The sequence below is a fragment of the Centropristis striata genome, chromosome 22 (assembly GCF_030273125.1).
Source record: "Centropristis striata isolate RG_2023a ecotype Rhode Island chromosome 22, C.striata_1.0, whole genome shotgun sequence".
Taxonomy (NCBI): domain Eukaryota; kingdom Metazoa; phylum Chordata; class Actinopteri; order Perciformes; family Serranidae; genus Centropristis; species Centropristis striata.
The window spans coordinates 23,645,796-23,670,021 of record NC_081538.1 but is presented as its reverse complement, the minus strand read 5'-3'; the positions used below and the strand labels follow the sequence as shown (position 1 = coordinate 23,670,021).

Below are 24,226 nucleotides of genomic sequence, written 5' to 3'. Positions count from 1 at the left end.
CAAGCTCCGGAGAGTGCCATTCGATTTTGAGTGGATTTTGCGGGAGCATGTGAACAAAGAGATATAAAATCAGACAGGAGTATTGCTTTATGGAGCTATATGTTTCCTGTGTTGGGAAAAACCAATAAAAACATGATGTTTTTACAGCGTCTCTGTATCTATATTCAATCATCCTACTGTATGTGCTTTGGTTAGAGTCGTCTTTGAAGTTTTGGCTTTACAACCTGTCACTTTCTCTTCAGAGAACAAAAGGAGTGTGCCCACAAACACTGGAATATTCATTTAAGAAGCTCACATATAGGCGATATCTATAGTTCGATTGCGAGTAGACTCAGTGGGTGTCCTCTGTGTTTGTTTGGCAGACGCATAGATGAAAGCGGATTCATCGATAGAAGCACGCTGACTGCTGTTGTAACACTTGTCGCCCACCTTCAGCTCACCCGCGTGTCACCGTGAAGAAGAGATGCTCGCTCAGCACGTATAACCTTCTTGAATATTTAAAGCGGAGGCTGCTGGCTGAGCTGGAACTCGTGTGCAGCTCAAGGTCTCTCCGGCTCCTCTGTGTCCGATCTAGAGTCTCGGTGACCGATCCTTCTTTATCAGCAAGATGTAAGCCAAGAATCCTGCTGGCACTGGTCCTGGGTGGACTGCTGCTGCTGTTGATTGATGTAAAGGAGGTCTATTCTCTCTGTAAGAAACAGCAGTCTGTAAAAACCTATAAAACAACCTAAGGCAACTCTATTAAAGCATCATTATGCAGCTATTTTATTAACATTGCCTCCTGTTCTTGTGGCGGCAAGAAGTGGCGTTAATGGCATTAACACACCACCAGCTTTGTCACTGATTTTGGAGAAATTGGATCGTGTTTTAAGAGGAAAATATGATCTGGTTTTCCTTCTGATGCCCTCCAGCTGCTCTGCCTCTACTATGTGATTTACGGGGTTTCCCAATAGACAGAAAGCTTGACTAGTAGTTAGCTCAGTTTGCCAGGATTGGGAGCCGGAGCATGTGGGAGTGTTGGTGCACTGTAAAACCCAATTTGTTGTTTCAACTTAAATATTTGAGTGTCCATGCTGCGACAGAATTTTATGTCAAGACAACAAAGACAATGGAGTTAACTCAAATGAATGTCGCTATTTGACTTGATATTTTAGGTTGAAATTAGTTTTTGCACATGTTTTTGTTGTTTTGAAAAGGAAAAATTAGTTATAATGACAAACAAGAAACCTTGGGTTTTACAGTGTGTTTACGCCACTGGCAAAGAAACTTTGGACCGCTGGGAGGAGAAGGTTTTTAGTTGTAGTGTGGCGTTAATGCTGGCAAAAAGTGTCGCTAGTATTACGCAAAAAACTTTTATGAAAAGAAAAGGAGAGAGTGACCGAGCAAGAGGCTGCTTAACAAGAGTAAATCTCATACTGGCTTTTAATCTCTGGCAAGAGCTTTACAAAATAAAAGGCTGTAAGTCAGTCACCAAGCTGGCCTTCTTGCTGTTGAACTAGTAAGTGATATTAGCTGCAATTGTCTTATAGACATTTATTTATTTATGTATTTAATATTACCTTTGACTAGTTTTTGATTATATAATCATAACAAATGTATGAGTACAGCTGTTCATATCTACAACAGCGGTGTATTCTGTTCAATTATAATTGTAATATTGCTGAGACAAACCTTTCACCATACCAATTTCCTTCGTGAAAGAAAATATGCAGGTTTAAAACATGCTGTCAGTAGAAAGAGACTGGTTAGTTGAGTGAAAAGTCTTTCACAGGCACAATTCATTCTCCCTGATTCACTGAGTCCAACAGCAGCTGCAGGTTTTTATTGATCTAATTCGAACGCTCAAACATGATTACAGTGATATTAGTCCGCTTCATCGCAGCATCACTCGCTTGCATGTTTCGACATTTGTTAACTGTGGGAAATGCAGCGTTTGTATTAATAGCAGGAGGCTCAGCTCATCATTTATTCATCACCACCCCTCTGTCCTGTCCTCCCTTTGGTCTCACACTGTAAATATAACGCTGTTTATCAAATATTCAAGACCTACAGTATTATGGAGCTTTTTGAAACTCCGATGTAGTAATTGAAAAAAAGCACAAATATCCTAATAAGGCTTCTGTTTGTGGTTGTTGCTCATTATCAGGTACTTTCCCGGAGTGTTGTTTGGTCTGTGTATCATCGTGAAGTGCATTCACAACGAGTTTGAAATTAAAAGTTTTGGGAATTTTTCTAATTTATTCTTCAGAAGAGTGTCCAAAGGTTACACTCAGCACTCTCAATGACTCGATTTCAATCTAATTTGCCTCATTTTTAGGCTTTTGAAAAGCTGATGTTGGTTTAAGATGACATTGCTCATCATCCTTTTCCAAGGTTTCCTGAGGCTCTGCTGTGAGAGATGGAGGTATCGTTATCACACGGATGGCAGTGTGTTTATTTCCGAGCTGCTCTCTGTTTTTCACTCGGTGATTCAGCGTGCCGTCAATCACACCACCGCTTCCCTGTCTCTCCTGAGAGTGATGTGCAATTGCCAAAGGTTTGTTTTTAGCCTGGAAGCATGACTCTCCTGAAGAAGCACACCTCCATTTAAAAAAAAAAAAAAAAAGAAACCTAGGTGGAAATTTGGCCGACAGTCGGTCTGGCCCACTCAGGGTGGAAGCCTTGTCCACCATCTCATTTAGAGTTTACCTCCTGGGCAGACTCCATGCTCTCTCACACATACTCACACACACACTACCTGACATATTGCAGCGCTAGGCAGTTTGCACAGGTAATGAGATGTGGGGGGGATGGTCCGACAGGTCATGGGTAAAATAGTGCTAGAGAAAGGCTCGGAGCAAAACCTCGGCCCATCCAAGTGGAATTTTATACTTCCCAGCTGTTTGAATGGACTATAAAATAAAGCTGTAACACTTCATCAAAACCGGACAATGATAAAACAACCTTGAACGAACGCTCAGTACACTCTAAAAAAATTACACTGGCTCAACTTAAAAAAAATGTTGTAACAATTTGCATTTATCTTTTTAAGTAATTCCAACTAAGACATTATTGAGTATTTCCCATGATACTTTTATAGCTGGACTAACTCAAATAGTCTAGTACAACCAACATGATTTGTTTTGTCCTCTACAAGCTTAACCTTTAATAGGGCACTCATTGAAATACTTGCAAATTCCAAATTTCAACCCTAGAGAATATTTGAGGATATTACATACTGCCAGAATGTGTAAAAAAAAACATACGGAAATAATATTTTGAGAATAAAGTTTACAAGATTGAAGTGGCAAATCTACGAGAAAAAAATGTGCAGATTTATGAGATTTAAAGTTTTGAATCTGGGAGAAAAAAGTTGTTTTTTTCCCACTTTTTTCTCTTAATCTTCAACTTTTTTCGCGCAGATTTGCCACTTTAAATCTCTTAAATCTGCGACTTTCTTTCTTGTAGATTTGCCACATTAATCCAGCAAATTTGCAACTTTTTTCTCGAAATATTACCTGAAGTTACCAAATATAGTTCTTTGCCTGATAAAGGGTTAATTATGTTGAACCAACTAAATTTTTATATCAACGTTTTAGTGTTAATAAGTGGTCAAATTACTCTATTTAAGTTGCTATAACTCCTTTATTTTACTTTCTTTCTACTCAGAAAAGTCCATGCAAGTTTCATTACCTTAATACTTTTCCTTGTTAAGTGAAGGCAGAAATGCTTCTCCAAAATCAATATATTTCTGAGCTAATTCTTTAATGAGTTATTTCTGACATCTTTCTTCATGTTTAATTTTGATCAACTTCTTGAAATAACTTATCAACTTAATAAAACAATTGGACATGTAACAAATTGTATTTTTTTATGCTGAAAAAGCTCATGTTTTTAAGTCATACTAACATACCTCCTGAATCTTTTCTTACAGTGTAGTCGCCCCACCATCCTACACTGTAAAACAAACTTGTTGTTTCAACTTAAATATTTGAGTGTCCATGCTGCGAAATGATTTTATGTCAAGACAACAAAGACAATTGAGTTAACTCAAATTAATCTTGCTATTTGAGTCAATATTTTAAGTTAAAATGACTTTTTGCACAAACCTTTGTTGTATTGAAAAGGAAAAACTAGTTATAATAACAAACAAGCATCATTGGGTTTTACAGCCTACGTACGGTACTTAGATGCTAATTTTTTGCACATTTAACAGTCGACTCAGCAATCGGAAGCTCCTCATTATTACAAACCACAGCTCTGCTTTTGTTCGGAGACGCTGCTGCTGCTGCTACACAGCTGGGCAGCAGTTGGCAACGTCGAGGAAATGTCACCACCGCTCTCATCACTTCCCCTGAGGGAGTTCTCGAATGTCCCCGGGGCCCCGACAGCCAGCTCTGCATGTGTGTGTGTGTACTGTAAATGTATGAGCGTGCATACTGTACATCACCCGCTTCCCTCAGCTCCACTTTTTAGAACTGCAGCCGAGGTGAAAGTCCACTTAACCGATGCGCTGAACATGCTCTGTCACGCAATCCCCAGCATGTGCACCTTCACCTTTTTATTTATACCCTCTGACTCTCCTCCTCTCCGTGCTCACAGAGACGTATTTCCACCACAGTGCATATACATCCGCCCTCCGCCCTGCTCCTCTCTATCTTTCCCAGTCCCTCACATCCCATTTTCAGGTTATTTATGAGAGCAGCGCCAGGAGGCAGCGTTTCCTGGGAATAAAAATTCACCAGATTGTGTTTTCCTTGAGAGATAGAGCAAAATAAATATCACTGAATGGATACAAACCTCCATTTGCCACATTCTCAATGTTGTGAATAATTCAGTGCGGCCAAGATACACTGTGGTTAAGCATTACTTACTGATGTTGCCAATAACTTGTGGATACAGCAAAATAGAAAACAACAGCACGGTGTGATAGGTTGCTTTTTCATGTTGTAATAGAGGCACATTTATCTTAAAAATAGATTTTATTTGAATTAAATTAAGTCTTATTGTAATATGCTGTCACAATATGTATTTCATGCTGTGTCAACTATCAATCTTATCCTGTTAACATTTCAATGGCCTGCCGGCGGTCTTTTAGACCATTTTTATCCATTCTCAATATGAATAAAATAGCATTATTCAGCACCAAATGTGTGTAACAAATGGCATCGACCCAAAAATTGCTGAAACAACTAATGGCACATAGTTGAACATGGAAACAGACTTCAAAGGGACATATTTTAATGTTATGAACCCCTTATACACCTCAATAGGTTGAAATATATAATTAATTAATTAAGTCAATTTATTACAAATTTTTGAGCAGGACAAATTGACACACAGTGTTTTTTTAATTAATTCTCATAAGAAGTTTTGTAAGGACACGAGTAGATATGGGATTCTTCTGCATCGCTTAAACCTGATCAACCAAACTCCATTCAGATAACAAGCACTTTAAAAGTGTTTTGCTTGTAATCTTTCAGTCCAACCTGGCAAAGCATGAATTCAGACTTTTTTCCCATCAATATCGTTATGTAGTTGTTTCGGCATGTTTTTGCTACATTTATTGCAATTAAATCACAGCAAAATCTGTTTATTTGGGGGTTCATACTGCTGTAGTAGTGGCATAGCAGCAGTCATCCAGACACAGTTCCTGGTCAACCAAACTCCATTCAGAAAACAAGCATTTTGAAAGTGTTTTGCTTGTTATCTTGCAGGACAACCTGGCAAGGCATGAATTCAGACTTTTTTCAAATCAGCATCATTATGTAGTTGTTTCGGAGTTCTTTTGATACATTTATTGCAGCAAATTCTGTGTATTTGGGGGTTCATACTGCTGTAGTAGTTGCATAGCGGCAGTCATCCAGACACAGTTGGAGAAAGTGGTGAAATTCTTTTAAACATGACAGCAGTTGGTTTTTCAATTTTTGTGGGACTTCCAAAACTAGCACAAAGCAGCAATAATGGTTAGTTTGGCCATGCTTAATGACGGTAAGGCATTGTTTACGCCCCAGTAACATGAATAAACACACATGATCCAATAAACTTAGGTATTGACTCTTCTTTCCCTGTGATTTATTACTGGCAAATGGCTGTTGGAATTAATTAGCTGGTTACTTTTTAGAGCTTTATCTTGTCTTGTTTGCAGCCTGTCTGAGCATGCCCTTGTATTATTTTTCAATCTGAACACCCCCTTAGAGCCTTTGTGTGGTTATTTATGTGTTGATACCACATTTGGCTCGAGACATCGCCGAGCTGACAGAACACGGAAAAGTTAATTAAAGTGCGTGTCAGCATGCAAGGTTAGAAAATGAACTAACACTCTTGCATCTACAACAACTTCTCTTCATGTGATGGAAAGATAATTCCACAAGTCTCGAGCAGGCAGATAGTGGATCTTCTTGAAGGCACCATAGTCTGTGAAATGTTGTTTTAGTGGAGCCCGTAATCTGTCAGTTTCATGCCAGTGTGGCCTTTAGGTAGAGGCAGGTTTGAGAACATTTCCTCACCCCTGGGGTCACAGCCTTTTCTTTAACTCAGCTCTGAGAGAAAGGACTGCTGTGAGGTGAAAGCAGAGCTCCACAGAGGGAGGATACTGTTGACTGTTGCTGAGGAAGTTGAAAGCTTTCCAGCAGGGATTGTTGAGTCTCAAATGCATTAAAGCAAATGATGCAATTTGCAGAAGGGCTTTTTCTTAAGAGGAGGTGACTGTGATTAGCTGCAGTCCTCTGGGAGGAAGATTTATGAGCGCTAAGCTTCTTTTTTTTGTGCCTGACCTAGTGCACAAACCAAATTGGGAAAATGCAGTGAGTACAATATACACAAGAGCTTTATTATCCAAGATAATTAACATGATAGTGTAATAATCACTGTGGGGAATGTGGGTCACTTTGGCAACCAATGAACAATAAGATACTGTATATTTAGTGAAGAAAATATGTAAAAATGGGAACAAATTATATTTAAAAAATCAGAATCATTCACATTTTATTAAATCTAATTAAACACACACACACACATGCACACACACATAATCTCACCATCTGACTGAAAAATCTAATTATTTTTTAAACTCGTTTCTAACTACCTACTAAAACCTACTTTCTTGATATGGCTTTTTAATTATTCTTTTTATTAATAGATTTATTGTCATTAAGAATAGAAGAAATTCCTAATGGTCTGTTTTTGTTTTTTTTTTCTTATTTTTTATTTCACATATAATTCATCATCTACTATCTATTTATGGCTTCACTTTTTTATTTGCCCTTGTTTTTAGATATTATTTAAATTTAATTTTTTTAGCTACATATCTCTTATGAAAAGCACTCTATAAATACAGTATATTATTACAACAATAATAATAATAATTATTATTATTATTATTGTATTCATAGTATTATTAATAGCAGCAATACTACTTTATTATTATTATTATTATTATTATCATTATTATTATTACCAATGTAACCTTTTTCTGTGTCCATCTTCAGTGTTGGTATGTTATAGGTCAACCGTCTATAGAGATGACTTGGTTATCACACCATATCCTCTGTTGCTATGGTAACAGCTGGGTCCTATCAGGTGACCTGATGTTCTTGTGCAGATAATCTAGTTGTTAACTCGGTGGGCTCTGCACGTGTAATATTTGTCCTGACAGTTTAACCTTTGGCTCCTTGACTTTTGTGGAGTTCCCATCAGGTTTTTATTGGTCGTAGTGATGTCAGACCTGGCTCTGTGTATGTGAGGCAAATTATTTGACAGCTTCATTGATTTAAAAGCAGTATAATCCCAGGTTAAAGTTTTACAAGATAAAACGTAAATGTTGTGCTCTCCCGTGACACAGCAGGCCTGTTGCGTTGAGATTGTACATGTGTATCTAATAAACGTGTATGTAGATTCATTATGGATCATTAAATCACGATTTAGTTATGATCTAAAGATAACAGTCTGGAGGCATTTACAGCCACAATGATTACTCTGAGCTTCCACATGTTTGTACGTGTTTTCAAACCTTTCAGTCTCTCTGATTACAAAGCTGCAGCCTGCAGAAATCTGCTTGGAAATAACTGGATTTTAAGATTCTGCAAGATCCCAGAGCATCTGATCCAAAAACGTCATGGCAAATTTTCAATTCGCTGTCACTTTTTTAGAAAAACTGCAAATATTTTGACATTACACAGTTGATTAATCGCCTCGGAAATTCTCAGAAGTGGATTTAATGATGAAATAACATATTTTTCTCCAACATTTTTGGAGGTTGAGAAGCTCCAAAAACTGGCCTGACTGCAAGTTTTACACAAGAGGCTTTAATTTCCCTGTTGATGGAAACCACGTTTCTAAAAGTTTGGACAGAAACTAATAACATCCATAGTTGATTTAACTCAATTTTGCATAAAGTTGGTGGTGATATCTCATCAACAGATGCCAAAAGACTTTTTCTGGTTTTTTTTCTACATTAAGTGCAAACACCATAAAAATATAAAGTGCTAGTCAAAAGTTTGAACACACCTTGGTTTTTCTTTATTTTTATTATTTTCTACATTATGGATTAATAATAAAGACATCAAACACATATGGAATTATTTAGTAAAGAAGTGTTTAACAAACCAAAATTATTTTAGATTTTAGATTATTCAAAGTAGCTACGTTTTGCTTATAATCTATAAGGTATAAAATGTAATAAAAATAAAGAAAAAATGAGAAGGTGTGTCCAAACTTTTGACTGATACTGTATATATATATATATATATATAAACCATAAACCAAGCCATATGGTTTGGTGTATAAAATACCAAAAAATACTGATGAAATGCCTTGATGAAAGTTCCCCACAGCCCCAGTGATGTCTTTGAATCGCTTGTTTTGTCCAATCATCAGTCCCAAACTCCCAAAATATATAATTTACAATGATAAAGCAAAGAATATAAATAAATCTGGACCTTCAAAAAGCCAAAACAAGCAGAAATTTGGCTTTTTTTTCCCTTGCCGAATTACTAAGAAATTGTTTAGAATTGTTGGTTATTATCTTTTGTCAGCCAATGTTTTAGTCTTGAGTGTTTTTCCGGGTAGGATTGTGCAAAGTGAACCAGCCCTTGCCACTGAGAAGTAAATGCTTGCATACTTCATGCTCATAGAAACACACATTTTTCTCTTTTTTGACTGTGAAATCAAACATGCTGGGTGTTGTGTCACATCAACCGCTTGTAAATTAAGATGTAACACAACCTTCCCCGTCACACTGAGACAGCTGTGTGATCCCTTTGTACCTGTCTGACGCGACCCGCTCCGAAGACGATCGCTCTGTGCTTAATTTAGACCTGAGATGACGGGGACGAAGGCTTGAAGTCTTCCTGAGCGACAGGCTGTCTCTGCTGCTCTGACGGCTGTTTGTTATTGTCACACGGCTCCACTCTGTGAATCAGAAGTGTGTTTATGGGAACAACAGAGCTGCAGTGTGCTGTGGGAGCTGCAGGGTGATCGGGCAGTAATTGGTGTATAAATGTAGTTCAGGCGTATTTAAATCTTTTGTGGGAAATCCATCGGCAGGAAAATGGACGGAGACAGACAGAAGAGCTGAGGAGCAACAGAGGAGACAGGCTGCTGAGTCTCACACTCACAAGGAGCAGAAGTTTAGTTTAGCTTAGTTTAGCTTAGCTTAGCTTAGTTTAGTTTAGTTTAGTTTAGCTTAGTTTAGTTTAGTTTAGTTTAGTTTAGTTTAGTTTAGTTTAGTTTAGTTTAGTTTAGTTTAGTTTAGCTTAGTTTAGTTTAGTTTAGTTTAGTTTAGTTTAGTTTAGTGTGCCTGTGTGTATTTAGCTGTTTGAGACAAAGATGACATCATAGTTAATGTTGATTAGAAATTAGGTCCAAAAACTTCCAACATGGAGACGTGTTGCTCTGAAATCTGCTCTGCTCTTATGGAGTTTTTCTTCATTTCCTCCTCCTCCTCCTCCTCCTCTTCTTTTCATTCAATTCTTCTTCTTCTCCTTTTTTCCTCCATAACATCTTTCTTCTTCTTCTTTTTCTTTCATCCTTCTCTTCCATCTTCTTTTTGTGCTATCCTTCTCCTCCTCATTCTCTTCCTTGCTCTTCTGCTTCATCCTGTCATTCTCCTCCTATTTCTCCTCCTTCCTTTTCTTCTTTTTTGTCCCATCCTTCTCCTCCATCTTGTTTTTCTTTTTTATCCTGTCATCCTCCTCTTCCTTCACCTCCTTCTTTTTCTTGGTCCTGTCCTTCTCCTACTTTTTCTCCTTTTTGTTCCTCTTATTCATCCTGCTCTTCCCCTTCTCCTCCTCTTTGTTTCTTCTTTTGTTCCTGTCCTTCTCCTTCTTGTTCTTCCTTTTCATCCTTTCCCTTGTCCTCCTTGTTATTTTTGGTCCTGTCCTTCTCCTCCTTCACCTCAATTTTGCCCCCTTTTTCATCTCGTTGTTCCCCTTCTCCTCCTCCTTGTCTTTCTTCTTGTTATCCCTTCCCATCATTCCTCTTCTCCCACCTCCTCCTATTTCTTCTTACTGTTATGTTTTTCCTTTCATTTTTGTTCCTCCCCTTTCTCCTCCTCCTCTCCACTTTCTGTCACCTTATCACCTGTCCATTTCCTCCTCTTCCTCCATGTTCCTCTCTTCCTTCTTATCCTTCGTCTCCCTTTCTCCTTCTTTACATTTTTCTTTATTTATGTTCCTTGCTTTCCTTTCTTCTTCTTGTCCCTTTCTTCTTCCCCTTCTCATTCTTTATCTTCTCCCACCACCCTGTTCTCTTCTTCCTTCTTTCTTCTTCTTCTTATAATTTTCCTTTGCCTTCTATTTTTCCTCCACCTCTTCCTCTTTTTTCTCCTCATCCACTTCCTCCTCTTTTTTCTTTTTTTCTCACTCCATCTGATTATTTCCCCTTCTCTTTATTCTCTTCATTCATCTTCTGTATTATAGTTATAATTATCATCACCATCATCATCATCATCATCATCATCATCATCTTTCACTACTACCACTGTTATTATTGTTATTATTTTCATTAGTAGTACACTGAAAAAAAATGAAGAGACATTTACTTTCAAAAAGCAAGTTTTTCCACACAGAAAGTGTTTGTCATCTTGACTCAGGCTGTTTCTAAGTAATATTTATTTAATAGAACCATTATTTTTCCATTAAAATACACAAGTAAATTGCAGATTCACTGATGACCCTCAATTACATTTTACTTGGAAATATCAGCTAATTAAGCCAATGAACTGGTTTAGTGAATATTACTTGGAAGGAATGATTCAATTTACATACAAAACTGAGGACACATAATAACAAACAATCACTAAATAATGCACTCCATGAAAAACTGCTATTTTAAAGTAAAAGCACTGAATTCATATCTCTTTGTAGAATTTATATAAATCAGTAATGGGCAACTTAAATGCTGGAGGGGGCCATAATTTTTCATCGCCACTACCACAGGGCCACATATAGGACCGTGCACTTCACCAGATATGAAACTGCAATTTTAAATATGTTTACAGTGCAGTAACTTAACATATTTCATGCTCAAATGCATGTAGAACAGTATAAATAGGAATACAAAAGGTTTGAAGCAAATAAAAAATAACCACTTACTGTGATTTCTTTTTTTTTTAGTGCAAGAACAGCAGACCAACATTAATTAAAGTACTATAAATAAAGTACTTTTGTGCATTTTTACACTGCACTTTTAAGATTTCATGCTCAAATGCATGTAGTTGTACTGAGGGCCACTTCAAGTGAGTGTGCGGGCCGTATGCGGCCCCCGGGCCTCCAGTTGCCCAACCCTGATATAGATGATTGAAATACTAATTACAGGGCCAAAAAATCTCTTTTTTTCAGTGTAGTAGTGCCACAACGCATAAATAACCTATAATTTTGCAGAGAAGTTAAGCTCAACCTGTGATATTATTTATAATTTCTGAAAAGTCTGACTAAAACTGCAATCTGCTGCAGCTCCGTCACACACAGCAGCCGCTCAGTCTGTCAGCTCAGCTGTTGTCCACTCTGTAGTACTCCTCCTCCAGCAGCTCCAGCAGTCGATACGCAGCGCGGCGCTCCGTCACTCAGCGCTGTAGGTGTAAATCCAGTCCACCTGGCAGAGAGCCTGACCGCTGTATACAGCCAATCCTCTTTCAGCCACAGATTACACTCCACCATTTAATCATGTCGCCTTATTGTACGACGGGCGGAGCCTTTGTTCTCACATGTAATGGCATGGCTGTTCTGCTCTGAAGAGCATATATTAATTACATCACAAATCAGACGTATTTTATATTCTTTGTATGCAAATGATTTGTATTGTGTTTGCCAGAAAAGGCAAGAAACCCACATCTGTTGCTTTAACTGCAATAAATAAATGTCATTTTACACTCACATTTGTGATAAAACGTCATTTTCACCTTGATTTGATACAGTTTAATATATGGGTCAGTGACATAAGGGTTGGCAAGATGTCAAATGGTGTAACCACAAAAAAATTATAAATATTGAATACTTCTTCCACCTACATTGTATTTAAGTGGACTTATACATATCATTACTTAATTAAAAAAAAAAAAAAAAAAACATCAATTTATTTTTTTTTTAAGTATTTTTTTTAAGTATTTCTACATTTACACATTTGGTAAATATTGAGCAGAAAATATTCTAAATACAACCAAGTTTTCAAGTTTTGACAAATTATGTAAAAATGTGTTATACAATGTAAACGTGGATTGTATTTTTTCTCATTTTAGTTCATATTTATTTTCCTGTATATAATCAGATTTTTATGGGGAAAAAATTACTGTTTACACCAACTTACACTGCGTTAGATCACGTCATTGACCCATAAATAGTTTTCTTTTGTGTTTGAATTAAAGTATTTCTTTACAATTTACCAAGAAAAGAAGACAAATATCTTCTTGTTTTGGCTTTTCAAAAGTCTGGATTTGTTGCTTTTCTTTGCTTTATTATTGTAAATTAAACATTTACAAGCAATTGAAGACACCACTGTGGGTTCTGGGACCTTGTAATAGACATTTTTCAGTATTTTCTAATGTTATTTAGACCAAAAACTTGATTAATTTATAACAAACACATGACAAACTAATCCACAATGAAAAGAAATGATTAGATAATTTGTTGCAGCCTTATTTTTTATTTCTTTACTTCCTTGCAATAAACAAATAAGTAAAAGACTGACGTGGATTTAAACGTTGGCTGACAAAAGATAATAACCAACAATTTTAACAATTTCTTAGTATTTTGGCAAGAAATGAAAGCCAGATATATGCTTATTTTGTTTCTTTTCTTTGCTTTATTATTGTAAATGATATATTTTGGGAGTTTTGGACTGATGATTGGATGAAAAAAGCAATTCAAAGACATCACAGGGGGTTTGGGGAACTTGTAAAAGGCAATTTTTCAGTATTTTCTTATATTTTATACACCAAACACTTGATTGATTCATGAAAGCACATGACAAACTAATCCACAATGAAAAAAAAATGGTTTAATATTTTTTTGCAGCCTTATTTTTTATTTCTTTACTCACTTATAAGCAAATTAATAAACATGTTTATTGGTATATTCAAACTGTAAAATGTCCTACTCAATATTTATCTTGGTTTCTGTTGTCTAATTATCAAATGTAAGTTTTCTTGTTTTATGTGCAATCAAAGGAATATCGACCAATATGTCACAATCCTTATTTAACCTCTAAAATAATGATGCATTTAGCATTAAGAGCAGTACAGTGAGTGTCTCGCTCAGTAGAGGTTCTGTAAGTAACATCAATAACTACCATCAGTAGTAGATGTATTTATTAGTGTTTTGATTCTCCTTTTAATATATTCGTGGCTCGTTGCCTGCAGCCAGCTGCTTTATGTTGCATTGCATCATCGTACCTTCCAACGTTCATTGCTGTTGCAGAGTGTTGTGTGATGCTGACCCTCACCCTCTCTTTCCTACTTTTGTTGCTCAGGAGTTCGCTGCGCTGACCAAGGAGCTGAACGCCTGCAGGGAGCAGCTGCTGGAGAAGGAGGAGGAGATCTCTGAGCTCAAAGCGGAGAGGAACAACACCAGGGTAAGAACTACACCAACACACTGAGCTGATTTACCAAATTAACCCTAGAAAATGTGTGTTTTCTTTGGGTAAAAGCCAAAAATACATCCTTTATCGCAGAAAGAAACTTGACTTTCTGACAGTCCTTGAAAGCATCATAGGTTACGAAAGTTTCCATTGGAAAAAGTAACCAAAACAAAGCTGAAAATTTTTATATTTCTGTCAAAATCACTTTATTCTACATTTATAACGTCGCCAAAAATAAACAGTTTGGAATAAGTAGATCCTGTTAAAAACATTAAATTTTGGACTCCTCAGTAACACTGTGAAGCCATGATTGATTCTGCTGAGACGTTAAGTCACAAATATTCACCAAAAATCAGACAGAACTGCAGCCTGTTTACACAGATCTGAGAGAAGAGGACAGGAGAGGTTGTGAGTAGAGGTTGTAAAAATGCAAGTAGTTCATTATGTGTAGCATGTGAACACCCAACTTTTCCCCCCAATATTTATAACACTTGTGGGCTCTTGGAAAAGTTTGCATAAATAAGTCCCATGTAAATTTATTCCAATTTTTAAAAAATAATTTATCAGAGAAATTCAACTTGTGTTTTTCTTCTTCTTTTTTTTTCTTTTTTTTAAGATTTATGTCATTATATCTGTATTATTTTGCACAAGCCTCAACTTTTCCCCCCAATATTTATGACACTTGTGGGCACTTGGAAAAGTGTTGTTTATATCAATTTTATTCCAATTTATAAAAAATAATTTATAAAAAGTAATTTGTATGAGATATTCAGCTTTTTTTTTTTAGGATTTTTGTCATTATAACTGTGTTATTCTGCACAAATTACATTTTTGAGTTATTTCTACCTCCAGCCATGATTGGTCTGAGTCTATAGAGGTGCAGGGTTTATATATATATTGCAGTGAAATGCAGGGCAACAGTGAGTAAAATATAAAAAGAGCAAAAAATACCCTGAAACAACTTCAGAGAGCCAATCATTCAACCAACTGTTGTTTTGACATTGAGGAGATGATGCTCTTCCTCATCCAACCCACCTGAATTTGCATTTAAGTCTCCCTAAAGTTTCACAACTTTCCCCAAAATTTGCATGTCGGCTGCAAACATCCTGCTGCACACAGCGATATGTGGCGTCCTGAGAAAGCTTAAGCTATCTGCTGGGGACGGTTTTAAGGCTGCAGAAGCACTGAAGCAACCAAGCGCACTGTGTGCTTCCAATGCCCAGACATACCTCATTAGCTCTCCACATTTTGCTTCAACATTTCTCCACTTACTTCACATGGATGGCTGCTCAACAGTAACACTGGGTCCAAATGGCACTGATGTCCTGCAGTGTCCAGGTCAGAGTATTTGGGTGGAAAGAAAACAACTAAAGACATTAACGGATCAGCTCGATTCTGTGGAGCTGAAGGCCTGTATCTTCAATAAAAAACATTTCCTTTTTAAAGCAGTAAGCACACTCTGCTGTTGACAGATAAGACTCTGTTTTCCATCCCCACTGCTGATTAAGTGTGGATTTTCAGTCTTGCACTATCTGTCTCTGGGTGGAGGAAGAAGATTTTTAGCACAACAACTGACTGAGAGAATCAGGGAGGGAGGGAGGTGAGGCGCAAGAGACGGGGACAGACAAAAGTCATTCTCTCTCTCTGTTTTGTAAACTATGGTCCCATTAGAGTCCGTTTGTATAGATTCCTATGAGAAATTGACCGTACTTCTTACTTGATTTATTACCTCAGTGAACATTATCCTCATGAGTTTATGGTCTCTATCGCTAGTTTCAAGTCTTCCTCGATAAAACATGTTTTACACATTTTGTAAATTATGGTCTCATTAGATTAGAGTCTGTTAGCATAGAATCCTATGAGAAATTGGCCGTACTTCTTACTTGATTTATTACCTCAGTGAACATTATCCTTATGAGTTTTTGGTCTCAATCGCTGGTTTCAAGTCTTCCTCGATAAAACATGATGTTCATTTTGTAAATTATGGTCCCGTTAGAGTCTGTTTGCATAGAATCCTATGAGAGAATGACCCCCAGAAAGCATTTTCCTCATGAGTTTATGGTCTCAATTGCTAGTTTCATGTCTTCCTCAATAAACCATGTTTTATGCATTTTGTAAATTATGGTCCCATTAGATTAGAGTCTGTTTACATAGAATCCTATGAGAGAATGACCGTACTTCTTACTTGATTTATTGCCTCAGTGAACATTATCCTTATGAGTTTTTGGTCTCAATCGCCAGTTTCAAGTCTTCCTAAATAAAACATGATGTTAATTTTGTAAAGTATGGTCACATTAGAGTCTGTTTGCATAGAATCCTATGAGAGAATGACCCTCAGAAAGCAGTTTTCCTTATGAGTTTATGGTCTCAATCACTAGTTTCAGGTCTTCCCCAGTAAAACATGATGTCCATTTTGTAAATTATAAGTCCATTTGTATAGAATCCTATGAGAGAATGACCCCCAGAAAGCATTTTCCCTATGAGTTTATGTTCTCAATCGCTAGTTTTTAGTCTTCCTAAATAAAACATGATGTTAGGGACTGAGAAAAGCAGAGAGCGAGGGAGGGAGGTGAGGTGCAAGAGACGGGGACAGACAAAAGTCATTTTCTCTCTCTCACTTTATTATCACCTTGAATCTTCTGATGAGCAATTACCAAGCATTTTTAATTAAGCTTGGATTTGTCGCCGGTAGGGTTTTACAGTTCATAATTAAATCTTTGAAGGCATGTGCAGGCAGTCGGTGGACTGTGGAGCTGGCAACAGATGTGATGAGAGACAGGCTGACTTTATTGGTTGTGTTAGATAAGCATCCCAACATGCATGTATAAACTGGAGTCATGCAGAGACAAGACGAGGCAGAAAAAGGGAGAGTGACAGATATAAAAGAAATAATTATGGCCCCATTAGAGTCAGTTTGCATAGAATCCTATGAGAGAATGACCCTCAGAAAGCATTTTCCTCACAAGTTTATGGTCTCAGTTGCTAGCTTCAAGTCTTCTTCAATGAAACATGATGTTCATTTTGTAAATTATGAGTCCGTTTGCATAAAATCCTATGAGAGAATGACCCTCAGAAAACATTTTCCTTATGAGTTTATGGTCTCAGTCGCTAGTTTAAAGTCTTCCTCAATAAAACGTGATGTTCATTTTGTAAATGATTGTCCTGTTAGAGTCTGTTTGCATAGAATCCTATGGGAGAATTACCTACATGCATGTATAAGCTGGAGATATGCAGAGACAAGACGAGGCAGAAAAAGGGAGAGTGACAGATATAAAAGGTGAAGATATTTAGGAGGACACTAGCTGAAGATGTTACCTAAGGCAGAGTAAGCATTCACTCCCTGATTGATTCAGTGGTGGGCATTTTGTTGAGTGTGCAGGAGTACCAACTGTATGTAGACATGATGGCTGCTGATGAGACTCTCAGAGACAGTTAAATCAGACAGACGAGAGACGAGACGACACTCAGTCTCCTCTCCGCTACAGCTGAGGTCTGCACAGGGTCACGCACATTCTCCTGCAGGACCAGACATCCTGCAGGGATTCGGATCACTTCCACCTGCCAGAAAATGTTTTATATTGAAAATGTGTCTGGAAAAGAAGACATATTAGACATATTTACAAGTCTGTAAAGTGAAACCAGTGCAGAAGTGTCTTAAACTTGCATTCTTTCTAACAACCAGCAGGAGGCGACTCCACTAGTTTAAAAAAGAAGTCAGATTGTATGAAAGTCTATGAGAAAATGACGATGGAATGATGTAAATTATGGTCCCATTAGAGTCCGTTTGTATAGATTCCTATGAGAAATTGACCGTACTTCTTACTTGATTTGTTACCTCAGTAAACATTTTCCTCCTGAGTTTACAGTCTCAGTCGTTAGTTTCAAGTCTTCCTCAATAAAACATGATGTTCATTTTGTAAATTATGGCCCCATTAGAGTCAGTTTGCATAGAATCATATGAGAGAATGACCCTCAGAAAGAATTTTCCTTATGACTTTATGGTCTCAATCGCTCATTTCAAATCTTCCTCACGAAAACATAATGTTCATTTTGTAAATTATGGTCCCAATAGGGTCTGTTTGCATAGAATCCTATGAGAGAATTACCCTAAAAAAAGGTCTCAATAGCTAGTTTCAAGTCTTCCTCAATAAAACATGATGTTCATTTTGTAAATGATGGTCCCATTAGAGTCAGTTTGCATAGAATCCTATGAGAGAATGACCCTCAGAAAGCATTTTTCTTATGAGTTTATGTCTCAATGTCTAATTTTTAAGCCTTCATTTTGTAAAACAAGAGTGTATAGTGTTTGGTTGTACTAAAGACACTCATTAATATTAATTCACAATTCAATATGCTTTAAATAAGGCAATTAAAGCACTAAGGCAAAGTGCGAAAGTAACACCTTATAAAAGACAATTAATTACAACTAAAAAAAGCCATTAAAGAGCGAGTGGAATAAAAAAAAATACATATACTGTATATATATATATTTATGTATTTTTATAATAAGAATAATAGCTAGAGGGCAGTGTAAAAAGTGAATTATTATTTGATTTATTTAAAAGCAGCAGAAAAGTCAAGTCAAGTCAAAGTTTATTTATAGAGCACATTTAGAAACAACCTCAGTTGACCAAAGTGCTGTACAGTCATTAAAATTGAATAAAATCATACACAAATAGTTATAAATAAAAACAAGAAAATACAAGAAAATATAGAAAATATAAAAGTCTTCCGCCGTGGTTTAAACGAATCGGAGTTGTGGTAGACCTGCAAGTCATTACAAAAATCTTTATCATGTGCTGTAATTATTGTTTTAAAGCATTGTGAATATTTATGAGTGCCTATTGCTGTAATTACAGTGCTATGAGCAGATTAAAAAGCATTCTAAGTATATTTCTAATGCATTATAGACACAGAAGTCATAGAAAGCGCTCCCAGTTTGCCTGAATAATTTAATAACATCATGCTCACTGTGGGATGCTTAGGGAGGAAAAAAATCAGCTCTTTTTAGTTCAGCAGTGATACTAAGCAGGAGCTTGATTCCTAACCAGTGGTTCGCCACAGAAGACATTTAATCCAGCTGCAGCTTGTTGGGCAGCTCTCTGCCGGGGATGTTTAGACTAGTGAGGCGAAGGCGCGTCGGGATGAAACCAGCGAGGTTTCTCTAGGAAAGAATGGGCGAGCTGGTCATTTTGAGCTGGAACTTCACCCTCTAACCAGATCATTATCTCGGGGATGTAATATTATGCTCTCTGACAATTTCCGAGAGGGAATGAAGTGTTGAGATCTGCATCGCCACGAAACTGCTCCAGTGTTTCCATCATGTGGCACCAATGATTCACAAGGGGAAATGAAAGCAGATGATCCCACACACTGATCTCACCAGTGCAAGAAACTGTAATGAATAATGTTTTATCTCTGCAGTCAGACTGGTATTTGCCTCCTCCCAGCCACATCCTGCTTGTTTACTCCCTGTTGTTGTTGTTGTTGTTGTTGTTGTGTATTTCTCCTGAAGTCAGCCCCCCAGCTCTGCATCTCATCCTGTCTGTCCTTGAGAAGCTGTCTGCTGGCAGTTGACTTGACATGCTACCTGGCAGCATAGATTAGCATAATCCCTTTTGGGCACTGCTGGAAGGTTTGCAGTAACTTGCATCTTTCATACTTTTACTCTGAAAAGCTATGACATATATACAGCAAGTTTTCCATAAAAATGAAACACATTGCTGAACATTTACTGGTACTGTGTAACATATTTTAATGTACTACACTTAGGATTACTTTGGGTTATGTGGATAAATTGTTTTGATCCTCTGAACCCCACCATATGAAATATATGTTTTCTATAAATATTGCAAAAACTACAAAGTTTATCAAAGAAAGAAGCTATAAAACGGGCTTTATGGTCCAAATTTGAACTTTCCAGCAGTCCCTCAATTGATCATAGGTTATGAAAGTTTCCATTAGAAAAAGTAACCAAATTGAAGCCTAAAATAGTTTTTTTCACTTTATTCTACATGTCTTATTTAACACTTCGCCAAAAATAAACCGTTAGGAATAACTAGATCCTGTTAAAAACATTAAATTCTGCTCTTCTCAGCAACACTGTGAAGCCATTGAAATGTATGTTTTCTTTAAAAGATCGCTGAAAACACACAATTTATTGTAGAATGAAACTGTAAAAACAGGCATTATCATAGAAATGTGTTCTTTCCGACAGTCCTTGAACCAAAAAGTAATCAAAACAAAGCTTATAATTGTGATATTTCTGTCAATATCACTTTTGACTATTATATTATTATTTTAATTTCATGTTATATTATATATAATATAGACAATATATGCTGCACTAATGGCTCTTATCGCGCTATACCTTGATTGTTTCCCTTTTTCTGTAAGTCGCTTTGGATTAAAGCGTCTGCTAAATAACTAAATGTAAATGTATATACAATATTCTACATGTCTCGTTCATAAGGTCGCCAAAAATAAACAGTTTGAAATAACTAGATCCTGTTAAACACAGTAAATTCTGCGTTCTTCAGCACAACTGTGAAGTCATGATTGATTCTGCTGAGACGAACGGTCATGTGGCAAATATTCACTGAAAATCAGACAGAACTGCAGGCTGTTTACACAGAGCTGAGAGGAGAGGACAGGAGAGGTTGTAATAATGCAAATAGTTCATTATGCAGAGCCTCAAAAAAAATGTTTCAATATTCGTGACACTGGTGAGCACTTATAAGATAAGTGTTGGATATAAAGTCCATTTCATTCCAATTCTTTAAAAATAATTTATCATAGAATTTCAACTTTTTAAAAATGTTCTATGTTATTTTGGTGGTGCAGCACTTATAATATTGCAGTGAAATACAAGGTCACAATGAGTAAAATATAAAAAGAGATGATGATAAATCGTCTGACGTGGATTACTTTTGCATTCATTTTTGAGTAGCCTTATTATCTTGTGAATTTGTCTTTAAGCTCTTAAGCGACCCTGATGAAATATTAATTCACTATTTGTTCTTCCAGTGCTTGTAAAAATTCTTAAATCAATTAAAAGGAATAAAGACAAGCTTTGGTGTGCAGAAAGATCACATTCTCATTCAGATTCTTTCCCATTATGTCCATGTTTTACCAGCACTTAACTTAATTATACTGCTGCAAGGAGGATTTCTAGTTTTGCAGTAATGATGATGATTATGATAACAGTTATTTCTCCCGTGTGTCTCCTCAGCTACTGCTGGAGCATCTGGAGTGCCTGGTGTCCAGACACGAGCGGTCACTGCGGATGACGGTGGTCAAGCGGCAGGCTCAGTCTCCCTCGGGAGTCTCCAGCGAGGTCGAGGTCCTCAAAGCACTCAAGTCCTTGTTCGAACACCATAAAGCCCTAGATGAGAAGGTAAGAGTCCATTAGAGCAGAGTTTTAATTTCAAGGTCTCTGAGCAATGGTAGAACAGAAGAGGAGGCAAACAAGTGCACCTGCAATATTAGACCTGGGGGGGAAAACATGATTTTGCAACCCCCCATTCCAACAAACTGATAGTATGCAACTTATACAGATCCATCTCAATACATTAGAATATGATGGAAAAGTCCATTTCCAGTAGTTCAAGTCAAATAGCCCCCCGAAAGTATTGAGTCATATAGATGGACATACTTTTCAGAGGCCAACATTTCCATATTAAATATACTTTTTTAATTATTCTTTTGTAATATTCAAATATTTCGAGACACTGAATTTTAGGTCTTCATTAAATGTAAGCCATAATCATTATAATTAGAAGAAATTAAATAAATTAAGACAGGGAATGTTTCATTCTGTGTGTAATGGACCTATATAATGTGTTATTTCCACTTTTTGAATTGAATTACTGACATAAATAAACTTTCAATGATATACTTATTTATTGAGATGCACCTGTAAATGCAAAAATGCCTTTGGTAAAGTGGGGGGTGTCAGTGTGCAATGGTTGCAATCCGTCATAAAATATGATGAATATGAAGCAACCGTTAAAGCAGGAAGTACCATGACCCGTGACATTTCCACCATAAATTGATGCAGAAAAGGAACAAACTACTGCATAAAAATTCACCAGAATAATAGATATGAAGAGCTTGACCCTTCCTTGGTGGAGGTCTCCCAGTTTCTTTATTTAATATGTGTTTGAGAAAAAATACCCTTAGTTATATACCTTATCATTTTGACCAGAAAAACTATGAAGTATATGCATTATATATGCATTATACACTCTGAGATAAAAAAAAAAAATCACTCACTGGTGAAAGTAAAGAACACAAAAATACATATTTAAATATATAGTGCCATATAAATTGAGCTTTATTGTGAAAGAGCAGCTTTATGGTCACTATTGAAGGCTCATTTAACCCTCCTTTTATGTTGCAGGTAAAATTTAAATTCAATTTTAAAGTTTAACAATCCAAAAAAAATAGTTAAAAGTACTAAAAAAAAGTATTATTATTATTATTATTATTATTATTATTATTTTAAATCAATGTCATGTAAAACTATTTTTTAGGACCTTTTAGGTAATTAAAAATATCTCAGGTTATTGCTTTTCCTGAAAAAATGAAAATAATAGGAGGGTTAAGTGAAAATGATCCTGCCATACCTCCCCTTCCCTGTCACACTATCTAACTATAACTATCAAGTATAGGCATTGAAATCAGATTTTTGTCTCTTAAACAGCACAGATTTAATCAAAATGTTGATATTTCCTTAAATTCTATACAGATTTTTAGATACTTACCAATTACATGTAATATCAAATCATGGAGTGACATATTATATTTCTGCAGTGTCATCTGTGTTTATAGTATCATTTGTTGTTTTGGTCCCGACCAGCGGGCCTCCTGCCTCCACACAGCCTGCTGATTTATGACCTCAGCCCCCTGTGTGACATCACCACCGCCCCTCTAATCCATTCATCCTCTCCTCTAAAAGCCATCATTTATAAAGCATGTCCAACGCCATGCTGTTATACTTTATAAAAGCTGTCTTGGGCAGCTGAGGGGGGGATCCTGACCGGGACCCTGGCTAACTTCTAATCCAGGATCAAGCTCCTCTGAGACCTGGGCTGCAGCAAACGCTGCTGCACAGTCACCATGCGGCGCGAGTAATTGCTCCATCATGGACAATCCTGAGAAGATGAGCGCACTCTGAGTTTCTCTGAGTTCACAGAAGAAGAGAGGAGCGTAGGAGGGGAATCTCCTCCCAGCAACTGCTGCTTTAAAAGCAATAAAAGCCTCAAAACGGCATTTTGAAGTGTTATTGTGAGGCAAATGGAGAAAAAGAGGACAGCTCTTTCTGCTGCAGTAGTTTGGCTTCTCTTCTGCCCTGTTAACCCCTCGATTGCCTCAGCTGGAGTTTAAATAGTCGGCAATGGGAATTCATTATTTTATCACGTTAAGCTATCTGTCCAGTTGTGTTTTTTGTTTTTAAGTCTGTATTTTTCGCATATATATATATATATATATATATATATGATTCAGAAGCCATATGTTTCATTTAAACTGATTAGTGTTGTGATTGGATGTTACCATTACAGAATTACACAGATTAATATAATATATATATACATATATATATACATATACATACATATATATACATATACATATATATATATATATATATATATACATATATGATTCAGAAGCCATATGTTTCATTTAAACTGATTAGTGTTGTGATTGGATGTTACCATTACAGAATTACACAGATTAATATAATATATATATACACATATATATACATATACATACATATATACTTTCTATTTATTTGTATTCTTGGTTGGAGTAACTCTACTTAAACCCAATTTCTCTCCAGTATTTTTTGGATTCTGATTTCTGATTCTTAATATTTCTATAGATGAGATCTAAAAGCAGATAATGATGGACATGTTTGTTTGTTTGTTTGTTTGTTTGTTTGTGTGGTTGTTGTTTTCAGGTAAGAGAGAGACTACGGGTGTCACTGGAGAGGGTGTCCGCCTTGGAGGAGGAGCTCACAGCAGCCAATCAGGAGGTAAGAGCTGATATGTTTAAGAGCACAGAGCATTCTGGTTTGAATTTGGGCGGAAATTTGAGAACCAACAGCAGCACATCAGGAGAAGGCTTGAAAAATGTCTCTTGGACGGACGTGGTCCAATGATGAAGA

The 24,226-nt window shown here is 36.6% G+C and overlaps 1 protein-coding gene across 1 annotated transcript in view; it reads left to right on the top strand.

Moving 5' to 3' along the window:
* Window positions 1–24,226, top strand: part of ppfia2 (PTPRF interacting protein alpha 2) — a 270,055-nt gene that overhangs the window by 176,955 nt on the left and 68,874 nt on the right. The window contains exons 3-5 of the mRNA XM_059325903.1: window positions 13,945–14,046; window positions 21,284–21,448; window positions 24,020–24,094. Coding sequence (XP_059181886.1) covers window positions 13,945–14,046; window positions 21,284–21,448; window positions 24,020–24,094 — 342 coding nt within the window. The remainder of the gene's footprint in view (window positions 1–13,944; window positions 14,047–21,283; window positions 21,449–24,019; window positions 24,095–24,226) is intronic.